A 17,303-nucleotide genomic window follows, 5' to 3' on the forward strand; every position below is an offset into this window, starting at 1 on the left:
AATATAAAAGGCGCGCTCTAAGCGAGCTTTTGGCACCTTTACTGTTCGAATCGGACCGATTTACATGCGACCGTTTTATGTTGTTTAATGAGCAGCACCGCTGCTTTTTTGCGAAGCCACTTTAGCAGATCCTTGGTGAATATGCAAAGTTTGGTCGCTTCGGCGAGGTAAAACATAAAACCAGACCAGCAGAGATCCAGCAGTCCAGAGCAGTGAGGAATGGGTCCAGGCCCAGACTGTCGGGCGCCTGGCGACCGAAAGAATGAAAAACGATCCAGCGGTGCGAGGATGCATTTCACCAAGAGGCCCGGGGCCGGCCATTCAAGACGGCGCGGCAGGATACGCGCGTACAGGGATCGTAACGAAATTTACTATCGCCCCTGCGCCCATGGCCCCCTCCCCCAGAGCAAAGCTCGGCCAGTTCCAGTGCCAATGGATGGTGGATGGGAATTGTTTCTGCTGCACAATTCGTACGCAGTGCCGGGTGCCTGCCAAGTGCCAAGAAAGGGTCCAGTGTGTCGTGGTCGTGTCGTCTCTCGGTGCGTACCTTCGCTCTACTTGCGCTGCTACTACTACTTCTGCTGCTGCTGCTGCTGCTGTGGCTGCTGCTGCTCAGTTTACCGTGACTGATTTTATACTTTCTCGGTCCATACATCTGCATTCCAATGCGGGTATACCGAACCGTCGGAACGAATCGGTGCCACCGTGGTCGCAATTCCGGCAATGTTCACACTCTCGTCCCCTAAGGGGTAACACATGGAAGATACGCTGTGGAGACCCAAACCATGCATGTGCATGGGGGGTTGTTCTCCCAGTTCTCAATTACAAACCACATCTCCTGTTCTGCATAAGGGTCTGCGAAGGCCCCCTTCACCCGTTACAGGCGCTGGTGCTCAGTCCACAGTGTGGCGGGTATCCAGAAGTTTCCAAAATAAATGCGGATATCGTACATCTTGGTCGTTGGCAACCACCATCTTGGGAACCATCTTTGGGTCTTCCTTTTTACAGCGAACCAGAACTCTGCCGCTGCTGCTGCTGCTGTTGCTGCATCCATCGCTATGACCTACACCGTTCATATGTTCCTTTGGTATAGGCTCGGGGCAACATCAATGCTACCTCCACATGAGGATGAAGATAGGAAACCATGTCAAATGTCCTTGCATCTTAGCATCCCTGTCATCACACTACTCCCAGTGGAACGATTTCTGTAACTGTGGGTTTGGGGGTTGGTTTTTGATGGACTTAAAGCTTTGACAGATTAAAGAGCAGATCCTTTGAAATCGAAAGAAATCGATACATATAGAATTTTCTGAAATAGCTTCAATAATCGAATGTCCAACGTCATAACTTTGGTAACTAAATGTATAAGCAACATTTCAGCAACATATTTTTTATATTACAACACTAGATGTAGAGACTATCAATAGAAAATAAACATAAAAATCATGTTCAAGGACAGCAAATGTATTCTGACGATCAAGTAACCAAGTTTCTTAATTCCGATCTCGTTTCAGTCAATGGCTCAAACCTTTTAAAGCCTTTAAATGCTTTCACCGGACGGAATATCGGCTGCCAGACAAGAGAAATCAACGACAACCCCAACCAGCTTATGTTTGCTCGCGACTTAATTGGATAACCCCTTCCACCACCCCTTCCTTTTCCCCCTTTCCTAGGTGGTGACTCTCAATTGACGATTAATTATCGGATAATGCAATAAGCGCCACGTGATTTAAAAAATTGATTGCACTATTCAGCCAATCCCCCAGCCCTTAAGGGCGCAGCAGCAGCAGCAGCAGCAACAGCAGCGGCAAACGGTTTAACAGTTTTGCAATCAAAAATGAAATCTGCATCTGCCACAATATGCTCTGTCGCAGTACGAAGTGTACCGAACGCAGCAGCTGTCATCGGCCCCGGACCGGTCGGTTTTGCAAAAATGAAACACAATGGAAAAGATTAATCCGCCACTTGACACAGACGCAGTGCTAGCGAAAATTGATGTTCGAACTGAATTATAAATCCCTTTTGTAGCTTCTGCTTTTCATTTCTATCAAAAATTAATGCTCCATCATCACATGACCAATGGAGGCGCATAGCACTTTGTAAGAACGTGGATCCATGATGCAACATTATTTTCTTCCATTTTTCGCTAGAAATTTATGCAACAGAAAGCTGCTCTACGAAGCTAACAATTACCTTCTTTATCTACGCTTCGACATATGACGCCACCACCCGTCCAACCGGTGGTATGAAAGCACCACAGGAAAGACACTCACTCCACCTACACTTCCTGTCAGGTACACAGGCACACACACACACACACACACTGGCGAGCGCACGTACACAGACAAGGGTGATCCGCGTCACAACCACCTAGGCAGTGCGGTAAACCGTATTCTTCTTCTTCATTTTCATCTTCACTCTTGTTGCACACTTCCACCCCAACCCACCAGGTGGGTGGCCAACACTTTGCGTGAACACACTTCTGGCGCTGTTCGCGCCTCACCGAGCACTCGAGTCACCGGGAAACTGCAGCCCTGCCTGCACGGCTACACTCTGCAACAAAAAAAACGAAACGGAAACGGAACGACGTTATGCTAATGCACAACCACACACACACACAAACTGACACTTTTCATTGAACACCCAACGAACCGATCCCTCCAACAAAAAGGATACGCCTGCTGCGTTGAGAAACTTAACGAACTGATCGGTGAAAAAAAAAAGGAAAATGGAATGGAAACACAAATATCTTTGATTCATCACACACACACATACACACTTCGAGGCACACAAACGTAGTGAGCGCGCACCCTGTTCTCGGTTTGTGTCTTAGAACCTGCCACACGCACCGTTCACTATCCGCGCCACGCTTGCTATCTGATCCCGGTGCACTTTCCGGTCGTCGCCAACCGATACCGCCGAGGTCCACTGACCACTCCCAGCTGGGCACGTGATGAGGTTGACGCGGAGGTATTGGATACGTGCGACCCCGCGGACTGCCGGTCCAGCTCAATCAGCGAAGACGTCCGATCGTCGGCGGCGTGATGGGTTAATCTCGCTATCGACTGTCAGCCCCCTCCAGCGCTGCCCGATTATCGTGCCATCTGACAGGTTGGATAATGATGCTGTCACTGTTTTCGCTGTGGCCGCTTCACTCGCGCACTGTGGCCACGACGGCACACCTGCAACTATCGTGCACATACACGCTATTCACTAACACCAAGCCTACTGTTGCCCCTTAAGCCCTGGTTTTTTGTTTTAATCATTCTGTCTGTCGATTCGGGATCGCAGTAGTCCGCAGTTGTTGTCGAGACCTACTACTCGACGCGGTTCCGGTCCTGACCTGACAATCCACATACGGTTGCACATACGACGGTTCCTCCTGGTGTCCCCACGACGCACTCCACGGGAAGTACCTTCTTGATGGCCCTGATAATGAGACAGAAGAAAGGTAGAATGTGTCATTAGTCAACGGCGGCGGAATCGAGCTGATTGTCATCGTTGATCCCGACTTCCCGATTGTGCAAGTTGCTGAAAGTGACGTCCCGGGCACATGATGATGCACGGCGAGGGTGTGACCTCAGAGGGTTCTCAGCACGACACTTTATCGCGGCCGCGTCGCGCAGAAGGCTTACGGTGTGGAATATTGATAAGCACATTATCATCGGCCCATCGGCATCGTACCTTCGTACCGTGGCATTAATGAGGGATGAGCTCGCCCATTCGCCACGATGATAAACGAGCTAAATTGGAAATGCAAATTCCAAGGCGATAGGTATGGTATGGTGATGGCCCTAAACAGGATGATTTGAATATTTATTGGCCGAACGGCGATGACATGTAGAACATCCGTCTGTGTGCCAACGCCCCCAAAAACCTCCTATTCTATGGAATAATGGAGAAGGACTTCGAGCGTATGCTTCACCGTAAACCGGTTGAGTTGAGTCTGACAGGCTAATCGAGTCCTTCTTCATGCCCTGTATTGGGACATTGGTCTCTATAGCACTCTTTACTGCTGTCTCTCTTCAATTTATTGTCTGAATCGATTGGCTAGATGCTCAACCGTTAATGCTATGCAAGTACAGCGGAACCGAAGCAACAATTATCTGGCCACCACCGTACCGTATCCGGTACCGCTGGTTCCACGGTCTCTCCCAACTACAAACCATCATCAACCACTTGCACCCAAAAACCGCGGCAGCCGAAGCGCACCCGCGGGCAACCACAACGCAACCAAGTATCGATTCCTTTGCCTCGGATGAATTCGTTACGACCGAACGGCGTATCCTGCTGTCAACCGATCAAACCGTGCTCGATGCCGACTGCCGGTTCACCGTCGGCCAAGGCTCACCCAGAATGCTAATTGCTGGAGCGTGAAATTACAATTCACTGTATACCGGGGGAGGCGACTAACGTATAGATCCTACTGGCAGACATGACCGACCAGAGACTCTCTCTTTCTGTAACATTACACCAATACCACCACCAGCAGAAGCACACCAAAGCAGACCAACCTCACCCTGAACTCTGCAGGTATAGGGAGCTCCCAGTTGGCCAACTGGGTTCGTGTCTGCATGCAATTCACGTGAGCGAAAAGGGCTCCCCGAGGGCCGCAAAGGGCAGTTTGGCTCGCACAAATAATTAGTGCCGGTCGTTCGGGTATCAGGTTTACATTTGCAAAGCAGATTACTGGGCCACCACCACGGTGTATCCGTGTATCCCGTGTACCGAACGTCGCTTATCAGCAGCCGAATAAGAATAAAGACCGAAAAGCGAGCGCCAGCGACAGCGCTAGTGGCCGCAGGTTTTACACCCCATTCCGGATATGTTCGCTGGAGTTTCATGAGATTTCCCCGCTGTGTACTCATTATCTCGTCGCTATTTCTCGTCGTCGGTACGGTACTGCTGCTGTTACTCGAGTGTCCTGCAAAAGATAGCCGGCGGTAAACGGCGGCGACGACCTTGCTTCTGGCTCCCGCATGGCACTCGGAAGTATGTCAGCAAACTTTTCAAATTACTACAAAAGTTGGCAAAAACTATGCGCGCGCGCGAAACTTTCGGAAGTAATCCTCCCAAGTGCCGACCGGAGCGGTAGCGTACCAATGTTGTGGACCGATGATTACGACGTTGAGTCGGAAACTACGTAGCATTCACGAGCTGCCATTACCCGGGAAGCGATGTTTTGCTGTTAGTCCCAAAGGAAGGTAAATAATGTTCATGGAATACAAGACTGTACATTGTATGGTGTCGTATGATAAAGACCTCTAGCCAGACTCAATGAAGTCCTACCGTTTGTTTCGCTTCACATTATCAGCTCATTATCACGTCCAGGAATCGATCTCGCATGGAGTGCATGGAATGTAAATTAAAACAAAAAGAAATGACCTTTTCAAGTGTAAAGTATTCCTAGCAGCAGGAGAAAGAGAAGAAAGATACACGGCATTGTCGACCGAACGCTGTCGACCGTGTTGTCTGTGTCCTGCTTCGAACTCGACAACATCGCGCTGAGATTATCGACATGCAGTCGGGAGGGTAGGAGCAGTGTTACCACTGGCCAGAGCACCACCACTCCAAACCCGGCTCCATGTCCGGTAGACCTTTCGCAACCGGGGATCGACACACCGCAACAAGCCAACCGACATGCCTTAATCGATTTTCCGGTCAGTGAACTCCATCACGGTTCCATCGGTTTCCATCGGACCGGGCTAGTGGGGAAAACCCCGTTGTGCGTCCACTGTGCGTGAGCCCTTGCGTGGTGTTGGTGTAGATTTAATCACCAAAATGGAATCTCACACCCCTTTCTTCGCCCATGGAATCCCTCGTTAATGGCGCCGTTGATGCCGTCCTTCCTGAGCGAGTTGCGCAGCGAAAGCTAATCAAACGGTGACCGTTTCGTTGCTGAAGCGCGAGTGCAAACACACACACACACACGAGCGCGGGCGCGAGAACGGGCGTTGCCGATTGATTGGTAGAAAATACGCTTCGAGAGAAACTTCGACCTTTACGATTTACGTGTTCTCGGGCGTCCTCAGACGACACGGTACACACCAAGGAGACGCAGCACGCAGCGCGAAGTAACCGGCGCCGTGAAGCCCGTTCTTTCGTTTTGCATACAAAGCAGCTCATATTGGTGCTCGATCTTTATTTATTTCACACTTCAAGCGGCTGTTAACAGCACGATAAGAGGAGGTTCTTACTTTGCGATTCATGAACTGAAGGTAAGGACCGGTACCGACCAATCGGCCGACCGGCGGTGCCATGCAATCATCGTGCCGTTGATTGGAACGCTTTCGAAAAACGTCGAATAAAAAGGAATTGATAGCCGACCGTCCACCTTCTCCCCACCAGCCCAACGACGACTTGCGTTTCACGCAATAATCGAACGCAAAACTCATTCCTTCAAAGGACCAGCACTCCGGTTCGCCCGCCGTTGCCGACAATCATTGTGTAATGAGACAAGCTCATTTCAGATCCTCGTGACTCCTGGTCCTAGTGCTTCTTCAAGGATTCGGGGATCGCTGGAAGGATGAAAATGATTAAAAGAAACTCGCTCCACGGACTGGAATCGACGAGGCAGAAGAAAGGGCAAATTTGATTATCTCGTCGCTGCTCGGCTTGTTTGTGGCGCACACGCGCATCGCCGGTCACATTTTATCCCCAGTCTTACGGATCACCGGTTTTCGCGTGTCGTGGTTTAAGCTAGTGAGCACGACCACCAAAGAGTGCTTTTTCTCTCTCTCTCTCTCTCTCTCTCTCTCTCTCTCTCTCTCTCTCTCTCTCTCTCTCTCTCTCTCTCTCTCTCTCTCTCTCTCTCGTCTGATGATATTGATTTGCGGCAAAACGATGATATATCTCAGCATCTCACTAGCCTTTTTATTATTTTATCTGTTTTTTTTAATCATTTGAATAGATTCTAAAACGGAAAACATGCCGTCATCCTTTTCGAGGAACTAATTCACGATAAGGCACGGTTACTATGATGACAAAATGGAAACGCAAACATCCGACGATATTTCCAACCCCAAAAACCGATTCGAAGGCATAAACCGTGTCGATTGCTCCAGCACTCTCTTGGGAGTGCTTATCATAAATTCAGGAAAAATCGGTTTGTTTTTTCCTATCCATCCAGAGCAGTTTCCTGCACGACGACGACAGACCATCCATCGCGGTTCACGGATAGATCGTGCGGCAATAAAATTGCAAGAAAAAAAAAATGGCTAAACAATAATTTATGATTATTGCTTTATGATATGCAATCGGGACGAGAGGCATGAGTATCGATCTTCTGACTCACTCTCTGGCCACGCGGGAACGGGAGCAAGACACTTGCCGAAAGGGCACATTGACTTAATCTCCGTTTTACATGCTAAAGGTCAACGGTTGAAATTGAAATTCCAAAAACGCAATCCACAACTTCATCGGATTTACGTGCACGTGCATTGTGCAAATCGGAATTGCACTCCCGCCATTGGCCGGATCCTGCGAGAAGCCCTAGTCATCCGTGCACCAGCGATCAAAGTATAACAAAGAAATGGGGATCCGTTTTTCACTTGCACGAGACGAGCAGTGTCTTCCATGTTCGTAGCAAGCTCGCCAAATTACCTACAACCGAAACCACTTTCCAATCAACTCCCAGCACCGATGCCAACAACGCAATAAGGTTTGGTCGCGCGTACGGCGATATGTAAATTATTGTTTCCATTTTCCATTTTTATTTCCCGCAAAACCCACCAGGAGCAGCGGTAGCAGCAGCAGCAGCAGCAGAAAGAAGCCTTCTTCTTTCCTACCCCAATGTTGTGGTATCATCCCTTTGGCTTCGATATGCAAAGTAGGTCGCCAGGAAGATACGGTAAACTAGTACCACTACTACTGCTGCTGCTGCTGCTGCTGCTGCTGCTGCTGCTGGTGTGTACTCTATTGGCCACCCCGAAAAGCGATGCTTTTTGCACCGAGAATCCGGAAACATTGCAGCATCCCAGCTACCAGCGGTCCAAGGTCCGGTACAGTCCTTTTGCGAAACTTTTAGCACTTGCGGAGCGCCCTTGCCTGATCGAAGAAGGTACAAGGACCGGCCCCCTCCCAAAGGACCAGCCTCAAACAACATGCAGCTCACCGTATTTGCATGTCCCTTTATGGAGCACGACCACGACGAAAGGGCCTCGGCCCGGTCGTGTGTAGTTGATTGTTTTAATTTTCCTTTTGGCACCAACCCCTGACTGAGCTGGCCAGCACGGCAGCTAGCAGAAAGAAGCAAGCAGAAGAAAAGATGAAATCGAGAACAACATAAACCATTGCACCGATGGCCGCCTGTGGGGACAGAACAATTCCTTTTTCCACCACCCGGCAGATAGTGCCCGATCTTGTCGTCACCCTTTTCGGTCCTTGAGTCCGGTGCACCAGCGGCATCCAGCTGGTGGGACAAAAACGAAGCCGTTTTGCGATTCCAGTGTTTGATTGCAGCATTCGAGGTGGAAAGGGGAGGGCAACAATGCGACAAACTTGTTGTTCCCGGGGCCGTGTTGGCTCGATGGCTCGATCTCGAGGCAATTCCTACCGTTCGTTCCGGACACTGCCTACTGCCTCCGGTGCATACTACCATGGAGACCGTGAACCGGTTCACGATCCGCACAGGACTTCCTCGTGCGTCCTTTCACCGATCGGGTGTCCCCGGTGCGTGAACCGGAAGAGGCCACGCAAAAGCATCTCCTTAGCGCGTCGTGGCCGCCGTCGCCGCCGCTGCCGTGGTTCAGCGAACACGAGCTCGATGGTTCGCCCTCCCGCTGTGTGAATGGCTCGGTGAGTGAGCCGCAGCCTGCTGCGTTTGACGTCATTGATGTGGCGATGGGATTGGAAAAGTGGCAATTTCACGCAAATGGCACCGTTTAGGTTGGGACATCCGACGAGGGTTTTCGATTTTTTCTCTCTCTCTCTCTCTCTCTCTCTCTCTCTCTCTCTCTCTCTCTCTCTCTCTCTCTCTATCTCTCTCTCTCTCCCTATCTATCTCTTCTCTTGGCGAACTCGTGTGTGTCGAAAGGCAGCCGCTTTGAAAAGCCCAATCCGTCAGTTGGGACAAAAGATAGGTCTATTAAAGCCATAGAGTGCCTTTGAGATCGAACAACACCCATCGTCATCTCAAGTCGACACAACGGATAAAGAGAAGGACTCGTAACAAGTGCTTAAGCGCTAACCATCCTATGGGCAGACAAAAGCAGAGTGCTAATACTGTTATTTCAATAAATTGAGTTTTAAAACCCGGCTGCACGTATGCTTCGCATATTTTGGAAGCTCATATCACCTAACGCCAAAACTTATGCCGCAGGCACTTCAAACTGTCACATGAGATGGCTGTTCCAGCGAATCAATTAAGCCAAATATGAGAACCACATTGCTCTTCATCACCTCATCATCGTGTTCGCTCGAGTTCTCGGTGTCGAACTCAGGATGACTGCAGCTCATTCACAGTCGATTCACTTGAGCTTGATGAGGAGCTGTAGAGGAGCTGTGGAGCGATCCTGCGAGGAAAGGCGCATCCTGTGAACACTAGCCAGACACTTCCGCACTTCCGTCTACACGAACACGACGGCGGTAGTGGGTGAGATGGTTGCTCCACCCCAACTCAACTTCTTCGCACGATTGGGCTAAACGAATGCAGCATTATCACGACGACACGAGAGTGGGAGAGAAGGGTGGATGGATGGTTCGCTGCTGGCTCAACTTGGTCCGCATTCCACCTTCCCGCGTGAAGGAGAAACGGATATTAATCACCGAGCATAAAGATGGATGCGGGGAGATAAATTTTGCGCACCACCAACACCATCATGACCGACACAGTACCTTCGGCATTCGTTGAGTAGCAGCCATTGGTTGCGGAACTACCGGATGTTAGCTTCCTCAGGCACCAGTGGTCCGCATTTCAGACTAGTAGGAGCAGCAGCAGCAGTAGGTATTGTGGTTAAGGTATTCTGTTTTGATCGCATATTTTCCTATTTTCCTACTCAACACAAACCACGGATAGATGCATGATTTTCACATGAAGACACTTATCGTACCTCAACTTGACTATTTCTTATACTATTTTCTTTGGCAATATGTTGTTCCTAAGAAGACACACGCACACACAGCATACGATTTACTGGTTCATGGTAGGTGCGCTCTTTGTCGAGCTGCTTTTCCGAGGCTCTCGCAGCAGGCTTTCTAGCTCTCGCGGCTACACGGCCATGCTCCCCGAGCTGCTCTACGCTAGCATTCACATTTTATGGGCTTTTCCATGCTTAACATGTTGCAGATGGCAATACGTTAGGCAGATGGCGAAGCGAAACTCGAACCCCATTCCGGTACTGATGCGATCGGCAACGATTCGAAGTTAAAATGAATATTATGTTTACCAACCGCCATTATTAGAGTAGGCTTATAAGCTATGAAACATATTATAGATGAAACGTACTCGCTTCTTCGCAAATGGATACGTAGGCTAAAAATCCGACGTATTTTCAAATGTTGAAATGCGTGTCTCTAGCAAAAGGCTCCTTCGATCCGCCCTCTGCTCATTATCGAAGTAAGAAAGAGTTATGGATTGATACCAGCAGAATATTCATCCATCCTCTTTACCACGCTACACGAAGGTCTCATTAATAATTTAATAGACAAAAGGGGCTACCAAATACAGCAGGGGCACACTTACAGCCGCACATTCCCACCGTCCGCCGTTGTTCTAGCAGCACATCATACTCTCTCTCTCGTTCTCTCTCTCTCTCTCTCTCTCTCTCTCTCTCTCTCTCTCTCTCATCTCTCTTTATCTCTCCCTCTCTGTCTAGCCCCACAGGGTTAAAACAACCCCGGACAGCAGCGGCAGCAGGCAGTTTTCCGCTTTTTCCAATTCCGATCACCACTAGCAGCAGCAATTTTGAGCAAAAGGCCTCGCTATGAAACCGTCCTGCGATAGACGAAACACGATAGCGCCACCCTTCGGCTCCTGCTGGCGTTATTCGAGGAAAAGCCACCGTGAACATCGCCTTCGCACACGACACACAAAGCAGTTTTCAGTAGCAAGCAAGATTGTCGAGGCTTTTCATCCACCTCTGAATTTCCCTCCTCCCACCCTCTTTGAGGGATAACTGACTAACTGGTAGGGAATGCTGCACAAAAGCACCTGACAATGAATCAACAGCTACAACTTCAACGGTTTTACACCGACACAGACACACAAACACTGCACACAGACACACCCAAAAATTCACCGTGAATTCACGCTTTCCCAGCTCCGCCGTTGGAGCAGCTACTTGTGCAGTCTAGGATGAAGGCGGACTACGCCTTGTATGATGATGGATCTTAGCAGGCTGGGCTTGCGGAGCAAAAGTTTTAACCCCACCATCAAGAGGTCCTCCTCCCTTCCTTTCTCTCCCTTTCTGTAAGCCTCCAGCCAGCAGACGAAGTAGAATTCGAAAGAACCAGTCCGTTTCTCGGCTGCTTTCCACGATACACCGTTACAGCACCAGCGTTGCCATTGATGAACAGATCATTTTTACCCGGGAAGATTTTTGGCCCGATGGAGCTCACCCAGATTGAGGATCGTTCTCGAATGGGGGAAAGCCGGAGAGGGGACAGAGGAAAGCGGTTCCCGATCCGTGATCCCGTCTAGCACTCGCTTACTCACTGTCCTGACCGCCACGAAAGGAAATTTTCTACTGAGCAGCGCTGCTTGTACTGAACGCTCGATTGCCCCCCATTCGGTATCGCCACAGTGCCCTCCCCCAAAAAGGATATGCTCTCTCTCTCTCTCTATTTTCTGGGCTCTCTCCAATTCCTTCTCTCTTAGTTACCCTCTTTCGTTCTCTCAATAGTATATGCCTTGGTGTTCTCGTTCTCTCGCTCATCGTAGTACTTACACCAGGGAACCACATTGAGCGGCTCACCCGAAGTATCTCAGTAGACACCGCTTGTCGCTTGGCAGCAGCACCCAGCTTCCCAGCGTTGATGGGTGAGAACTCTCGCTCACCTAGGCCGCCCTGTGAGAATCGTTTTTCCGACTATAGCGCCGCTTGCCATCTCAGCGATTCTCCCGTAATCTCTCGTACGCTCGCTCTCGCCCAAATGATAAGCGATTTGTCGTTGCAGGTGTTTTCCACTATACGCCTTTGACCGGATTAGCGCTTCCCTACTGTGTGAAACACAACCATTTCAAACAATGCTCAGCTCACCTCAACCGTTTTCCCAGCTGTTTACTGTTATTCTTGCCTGGTCTTCTTGACCCTACTCCGGTAGCAGCCTGATTTTGAAGGCGTTTATAAGGATTTTCTTCAATGATTCCGTTCAGAAAAATACTTCTCAATAACAAACGATTGCAACAATAGGAAGTTTTGCTTTTTTTTATTACAAAAAATAACATTACCAGAACTTATTATGCTTAGTGGTTGCGCGGTTGTTTTAGGAATGTTCCGAAACATTTTCCTAATATCCGCATGAGATTCAATTCATACTGTAATACAAGGCACTGCGAATGGCATGGTAATCTACTTTTGGCAATCTATCATTTGTTCCGTTTAGTCTTTGGAGGTTTAGCAGTGGTGATTTGGTTTAGGTGCAAAAATTGCGGTGCCATTATCCTGGGGGCGTTTAGAACAAATAACCACCAGTCTTCCTATCACGCTGTCCACCAGCGCGCTTGAGTCGGCCCCAAAATCGTCCGGCACATGCAGCAGTTGCCGGTTTTCAGCATCATCCAACAACGATGACCACACCGGAGTATGCTGGAAGGGAAAGGGAGAAATTTATAAACTAACATCATCAAACGACATTTACAACCGTGGACACGTAATAATGTGAGGCCTACCTTCAGCGAAGCGAAGTTTCCGCATAGAACCATGCACTGGCGCGCACGTGTTAGAGCGACGTTGATTCGCTCGGCCGTGTTGAGAAACCCGGTGCCGTGGGAACGTGCCAGCGATACGATCACGACATCATATTCCTTACCCTGCACCGAGTCGATGGAATGCACCTTAATCTGCGGTAACCCCCGGCGTACTAATTCCTTGTCAATTTCGTACTTCTGGCGCTGGTACGGCGTAATGATCGCGATGCTCGTGCCCTTTGGGCAAACTCGCCTCACCTTCCGCAACAGCTGCACCACCACCATCATCTCATCTCGATTGTACACGTGATGCTGCACTTGCGTCTGGTTCTGATCGTAGTCCAAACTAACGACAAGGTACGGTATCAGCGGCAGATTGCGATACATGGCCGTAGTTAATGGGTCGCTGATAAGCGTTCCGTTGTAAAAGTATTCATTCGGCCATTTGCAAATGTCCGGGTGCATACGATACTGAGTAATCAGCTCCTTCACGCCGACCTCCCTTATGCCGGAAACGCTGTAACATCGGTAGATACGCGCGAATAGCGACTGCCGCAAGCCGGCATCGGTAGACTCTCGTGCAAGCGCAGTGGCTGGTAGCTGCTTGATGTCTCCCACAAGGATAAGCTTAGACATTCCATATTGCAGGGGTAGCAACGAGGACACTTCGTTACACTGAGTGGCCTCATCGATAATGCAAAAGTGGAAATGTATGTCCGGCGCGATCGCAAAGAGCGAACCACAGCTACCGAGCGTTGTGCAGACAATATCCGCTTCCTTCAATATACGTGCACGAATCTTGAGGACCAAATTTTTTTCATTAAACTTCAAATTAGCCACCCGTCGTCGCACCTCCTTCACTGGCACATCCTTAAACCTGGACTCTAAGTTCAGCGTCTTTTTCAACTGCTGCATATCCTGTAAGCAATGTGTGCGAGCGTTCGTTATTCGAAGCATTTTAAAACATTATTATGATAGCTTCATAAATTACCGCCAGCTCTCTATTGGCCTCAGTTTCACGACTGCAGTAGTCCAGAATATATTGGCACAATAACACATCGATGTAGATATCACGGCAGGCAGTATCAATCCTTTCCGGCGAACCTATCCGTACCACCTTGAACTGCTTCTCAGATGCTGTAAAGTATTGAGCATAAAGGTACACAATGAGTCAGTCATCGTCCCCTAGTGGGGCGCCCGTGCACTTACCCATTGCTTGTTGCAGTTTATACAGTTTACTGGCAATCACATCAACGGCCGTGTTGGATTGTGCACAGATCAGTACCTTCTTAGTTTCCATCGTTGAGTCGGACGTAGTATCTGCATACGGATCAAGTTGCCAAAGCTCGACTGCTAGCTGAATGATGAGACGCGATTTACCAGTGCCCGGTGGCCCCTGGATAAGTGAAATGTTTGATCGATTCATCCGAGAGCATTCATCCAAGATGGAAAGCATAATCTGCATTTGCTGCTCATTTAGGGTTTGCGGTGGCGTACGTGCTATGATGTTATTGCGTAGCTTAGGCCGTTCTAAGAAGCCCTCACCGGGTGCGACCAACACGTCTTGATTGCGGGCAGGTGATAGGACATCTGGGCACAGCGGTGAGATTTTTAGCAAGACTAACGCAACCAGTTGCCGTATATGCGTGTTGAGAAGTGTAATTGGTCGAAAAGTGATTGGTCCCCATTGGCCTACCGTATGGTCTACCGTATCGGACGCTATGTAAAAGAGACAACTATAACGAACAGATCGCTGCATTGCGTTTTCTCTAAGTCGGTCCGAGCCATTGCCGATTGGTCTAGCGTTCGTAGCCATGTAGGCAAAGCAACAACATTGCTGACCATTGAACGTAGTATATTGGAGTACACCGATTTCACTGGCGGTCAGAAATTTATTGGCAATAGTGGCGTCTGTGTGCACTGGAAAGGAAGGTAGGGGAAAATTTAATTATGTGCCGGCAGCATTGTGATCGTCACTGAAATAAATCGAAAACCAGACACTTACATTCGCAGATCAATTGCTTCACCTGTTGCTTCAACGGTTTAACACACTGAATTGCAACCTGCCATATCACCGGCGCAGTTTGCTCCTTATACTGAGCCCACAGGTCATACTTTAACTCCACATGTAAAATCGGCCGCAATGTAGACTGGAATGCGAGCAATGAGCTATACTGTTCCGCCTCCATCGGAACCAATGGAGTATCCATTACCGGCTCAGTAGAAGCGGTGAGCCAATCCGTACTCCAGGATACAATGGTGGAGATTTCTAGTACCTCTTGCTCTCTCATCACCTCGCTAAGCTGTTGCGGAGGTTCGGGAGAGACCGGCAGCATTTCAATGTACCGCTTGACGATCATGATTTTAATTTCCGAAGCAAAGCTCACCTTTGCTCGTGGTTCTATCGCGGAATTTCGATTTTCAGGTTCCTGGTAAAGGTTTTTTCGCTTCAACAACGGTTTCAGGGGACCTTTAGACCTCTGGGTTGTGGTGCATGAAGGTGGTTCTCGGGCAACGATGCTCTGTCTAATGACGCTCGTACTTGTGCTAGCGCTACTACTAGCCCTAGACCCAGGGCCAAAGTCGCTAGTGCTGGTGTAAGTAACGTTTCTAAACGTCAGTTTTTGTGGCGGAGCATACACTGTGGAGTCGTCGATGGCATCGCGGATCGAGTGCAGTTCCGTCGTTTGGGTGCAGACGATAGTTTCTTCTCCCATTTCCGGACGCGAAACCGAAGCGCGTCGTGCAGGCTTTGGGACATTCAGATCAGTCAAGAACTGACCACGGTTATGCGGCGTGAATTTAACGCCAGGTACGATGCCCACCGTTTTCGCCCTCTTACTAGTGGTATCCTCCGCTGGCTTTTTGGCCTTAACCGTCAACTCCCGCAACTTTTTGGCTCTTTCTTCCTTATTGGCCAGCGTTTGAACGGTTTGCGGTGGTCGGGACGAAACTGAGAACCCGGAAAAGCAGGACGATATTAGTGTAGTGTGTTAATTTAATTTCATTCAAACTGCAGAACACTTACCACTGCCACGGCGTTTCTTTTTGTTAATCATTGCTTCGAAGCTAGAGTACGTCGCAACGGATGATCGGCGTTGGATTATCGATCGCTTACCCTTCAGCGGCTCAGGCTCATCCAGCAAACAAATAGATTTACGATGCACAATGGTGGCGCTTGACATCGGACGATCAGCGATATCTACACTCATTTCAGGTAAGGGTTCCGGTGGAGGCACAACCTCTGGAGGTGGAATAACTTCCGGTGGAGGCGAAACAGTTTCCGATGATGGAACGGATTGGGACATCCGCAAATCGGAATCCTTTTTAAGGTTCGAAAACCCACCCTGCTCGTCATCCTGCACCTCCTGACGATCGGCTAGCTCGGGCTGTTCCAACAATTCCTGACCTTCTAGTATCCCATCATCCATCGTCTCCTTCTTTATGTCCTTTAACAGGAGCTGAGAGTAATGCTGCTCGGAGAAGTCTTCATCGTCCGAGATAAGCATGATCACATCCTCTACATCAGACCTAGCACCTGTATCGGATTCATACCCTTTTTGAAGGATGATATCCACGATACGGTCCGTTTGCGCCGACGAGCTCGAATCCATGCGATCATGAATCTCAACACATACCGATCTATCCTCGAAAACACTCGTCCTGATCGAAGCAGAAGCGGCGGTGGTTTTATCATTTTGTTCATTCGATTCCTTCGAAACATCCATCGGCACAGGGGCCGGACGGCTAGCAGCCTCGGGCGCATCTGATTCCTCATCGCTGCTTAACACGATCGGAATCTCAGTATTTCTGTTGCGTCGCCTACAGATGCGGAACAATAGAGCATCCCTTTTGGCAATGTAGTATTCGGGATCAAGCACAGTTTTTGTGCCTACTCCCAGAAGATCGGCTTCCTCTAGTTCGATCGTACCCGGCGACAGTTTGCTCAGCTCCCGATCGTTCACGTACGTGCCGGTTGCAGACTTCAAAGAATACGAAACATGAACAAACATGTTTGCACCAATAGAAGGCAGCCACATACCTGATTATCGCTTATAATAACCCGGTTGTTGATGATTTCCAGGCGACAATGAGCGCGAGATACATGCCGAAAACGCGACGGAGGAAGGATAATGCAGGATCTCTTCTGATCTCGGCATATCTCGATGTAGCCTGACTTCGGAATATCGATGATGCTGAATTCCGGGTGGTATAACCGGCGCAAAAACCATCCGGATGGTTCTTTCGTGCTGAGCAACAATTACTAGGCTAGATTATCCACTCCAAAAACCCCCGCTGGACAAGATCGAACATACCTGTTGGCCATTATGAAGTAATAATTGTAGCACCAAATGAAACCATTAAATTCTCCAGATTTTCCAGCGCACTTCACGGCTTGCTGCTGCTTGTTCAAGAACGGTAGTTTTTCGATTAACCCCTTAACCGGGCGCCAGCT

General features: G+C 49.2%; 2 protein-coding genes across 7 annotated transcripts in view; both read right to left on the minus strand.

Annotated features, from left to right (window-relative positions):
* The window catches only part of LOC125958038 (potassium voltage-gated channel protein Shab), an 82,990-nt gene extending 71,322 nt beyond the window's left edge, over window positions 1-11,668 (minus strand). For all 5 annotated transcript variants that reach the window (XM_049691134.1, XM_049691135.1, XM_049691133.1 and 2 more), the window contains exons 1-3: window positions 11,557-11,668; window positions 3,344-3,429; window positions 2,194-2,553 (exon numbers count right to left, since the gene is read on the minus strand). The gene's annotated coding sequence lies outside the window, so the exon portion shown is untranslated. The remainder of the gene's footprint in view (window positions 1-2,193; window positions 2,554-3,343; window positions 3,430-11,556) is intronic.
* Window positions 11,669-12,344: 676 nt separating this feature from the next.
* LOC125958039 (uncharacterized) lies at window positions 12,345-17,272 on the minus strand. Of its 2 annotated transcripts, XM_049691138.1 has the most exons (9): window positions 17,164-17,272; window positions 16,890-17,097; window positions 15,876-16,830; window positions 15,235-15,800; window positions 14,853-15,150; window positions 14,057-14,767; window positions 13,839-13,984; window positions 12,830-13,765; window positions 12,345-12,746 (listed from the first exon to the last, which is right to left on the minus strand). In XM_049691138.1, exons 1-9 carry the CDS (start codon window positions 17,172-17,174, stop codon window positions 12,555-12,557), a joined length of 4,023 nt encoding a protein of 1,340 aa, XP_049547095.1. In that variant the 5' UTR covers window positions 17,175-17,272; the 3' UTR covers window positions 12,345-12,554. The 2 variants fall into 2 exon arrangements, with proteins under 2 accessions (XP_049547095.1, XP_049547094.1); XM_049691137.1 differs by having other exon boundaries at window positions 14,853-15,800.
* Between the last annotated feature and the right edge of the window lie 31 nt (window positions 17,273-17,303).

Source organism: Anopheles darlingi, chromosome 3 (genome assembly GCF_943734745.1).
Source record: "Anopheles darlingi chromosome 3, idAnoDarlMG_H_01, whole genome shotgun sequence".
Lineage (NCBI taxonomy): Eukaryota > Metazoa > Arthropoda > Insecta > Diptera > Culicidae > Anopheles > Anopheles darlingi.

Bases quoted from the DNA above. Each gene is read 5' to 3' on its own strand.
- LOC125958039 (XM_049691137.1), bottom strand. The intron at 15,801-15,875 runs GTAAGTGTTCTG...CCGGGTTCTCAG, and splicing joins AAAGAAACGCCGTGGCAGTG to TTTCGTCCCGACCACCGCAA. The intron at 12,747-12,829 runs GTAGGCCTCACA...TTTCCCTTCCAG, and splicing joins GAAACTTCGCTTCGCTGAAG to CATACTCCGGTGTGGTCATC.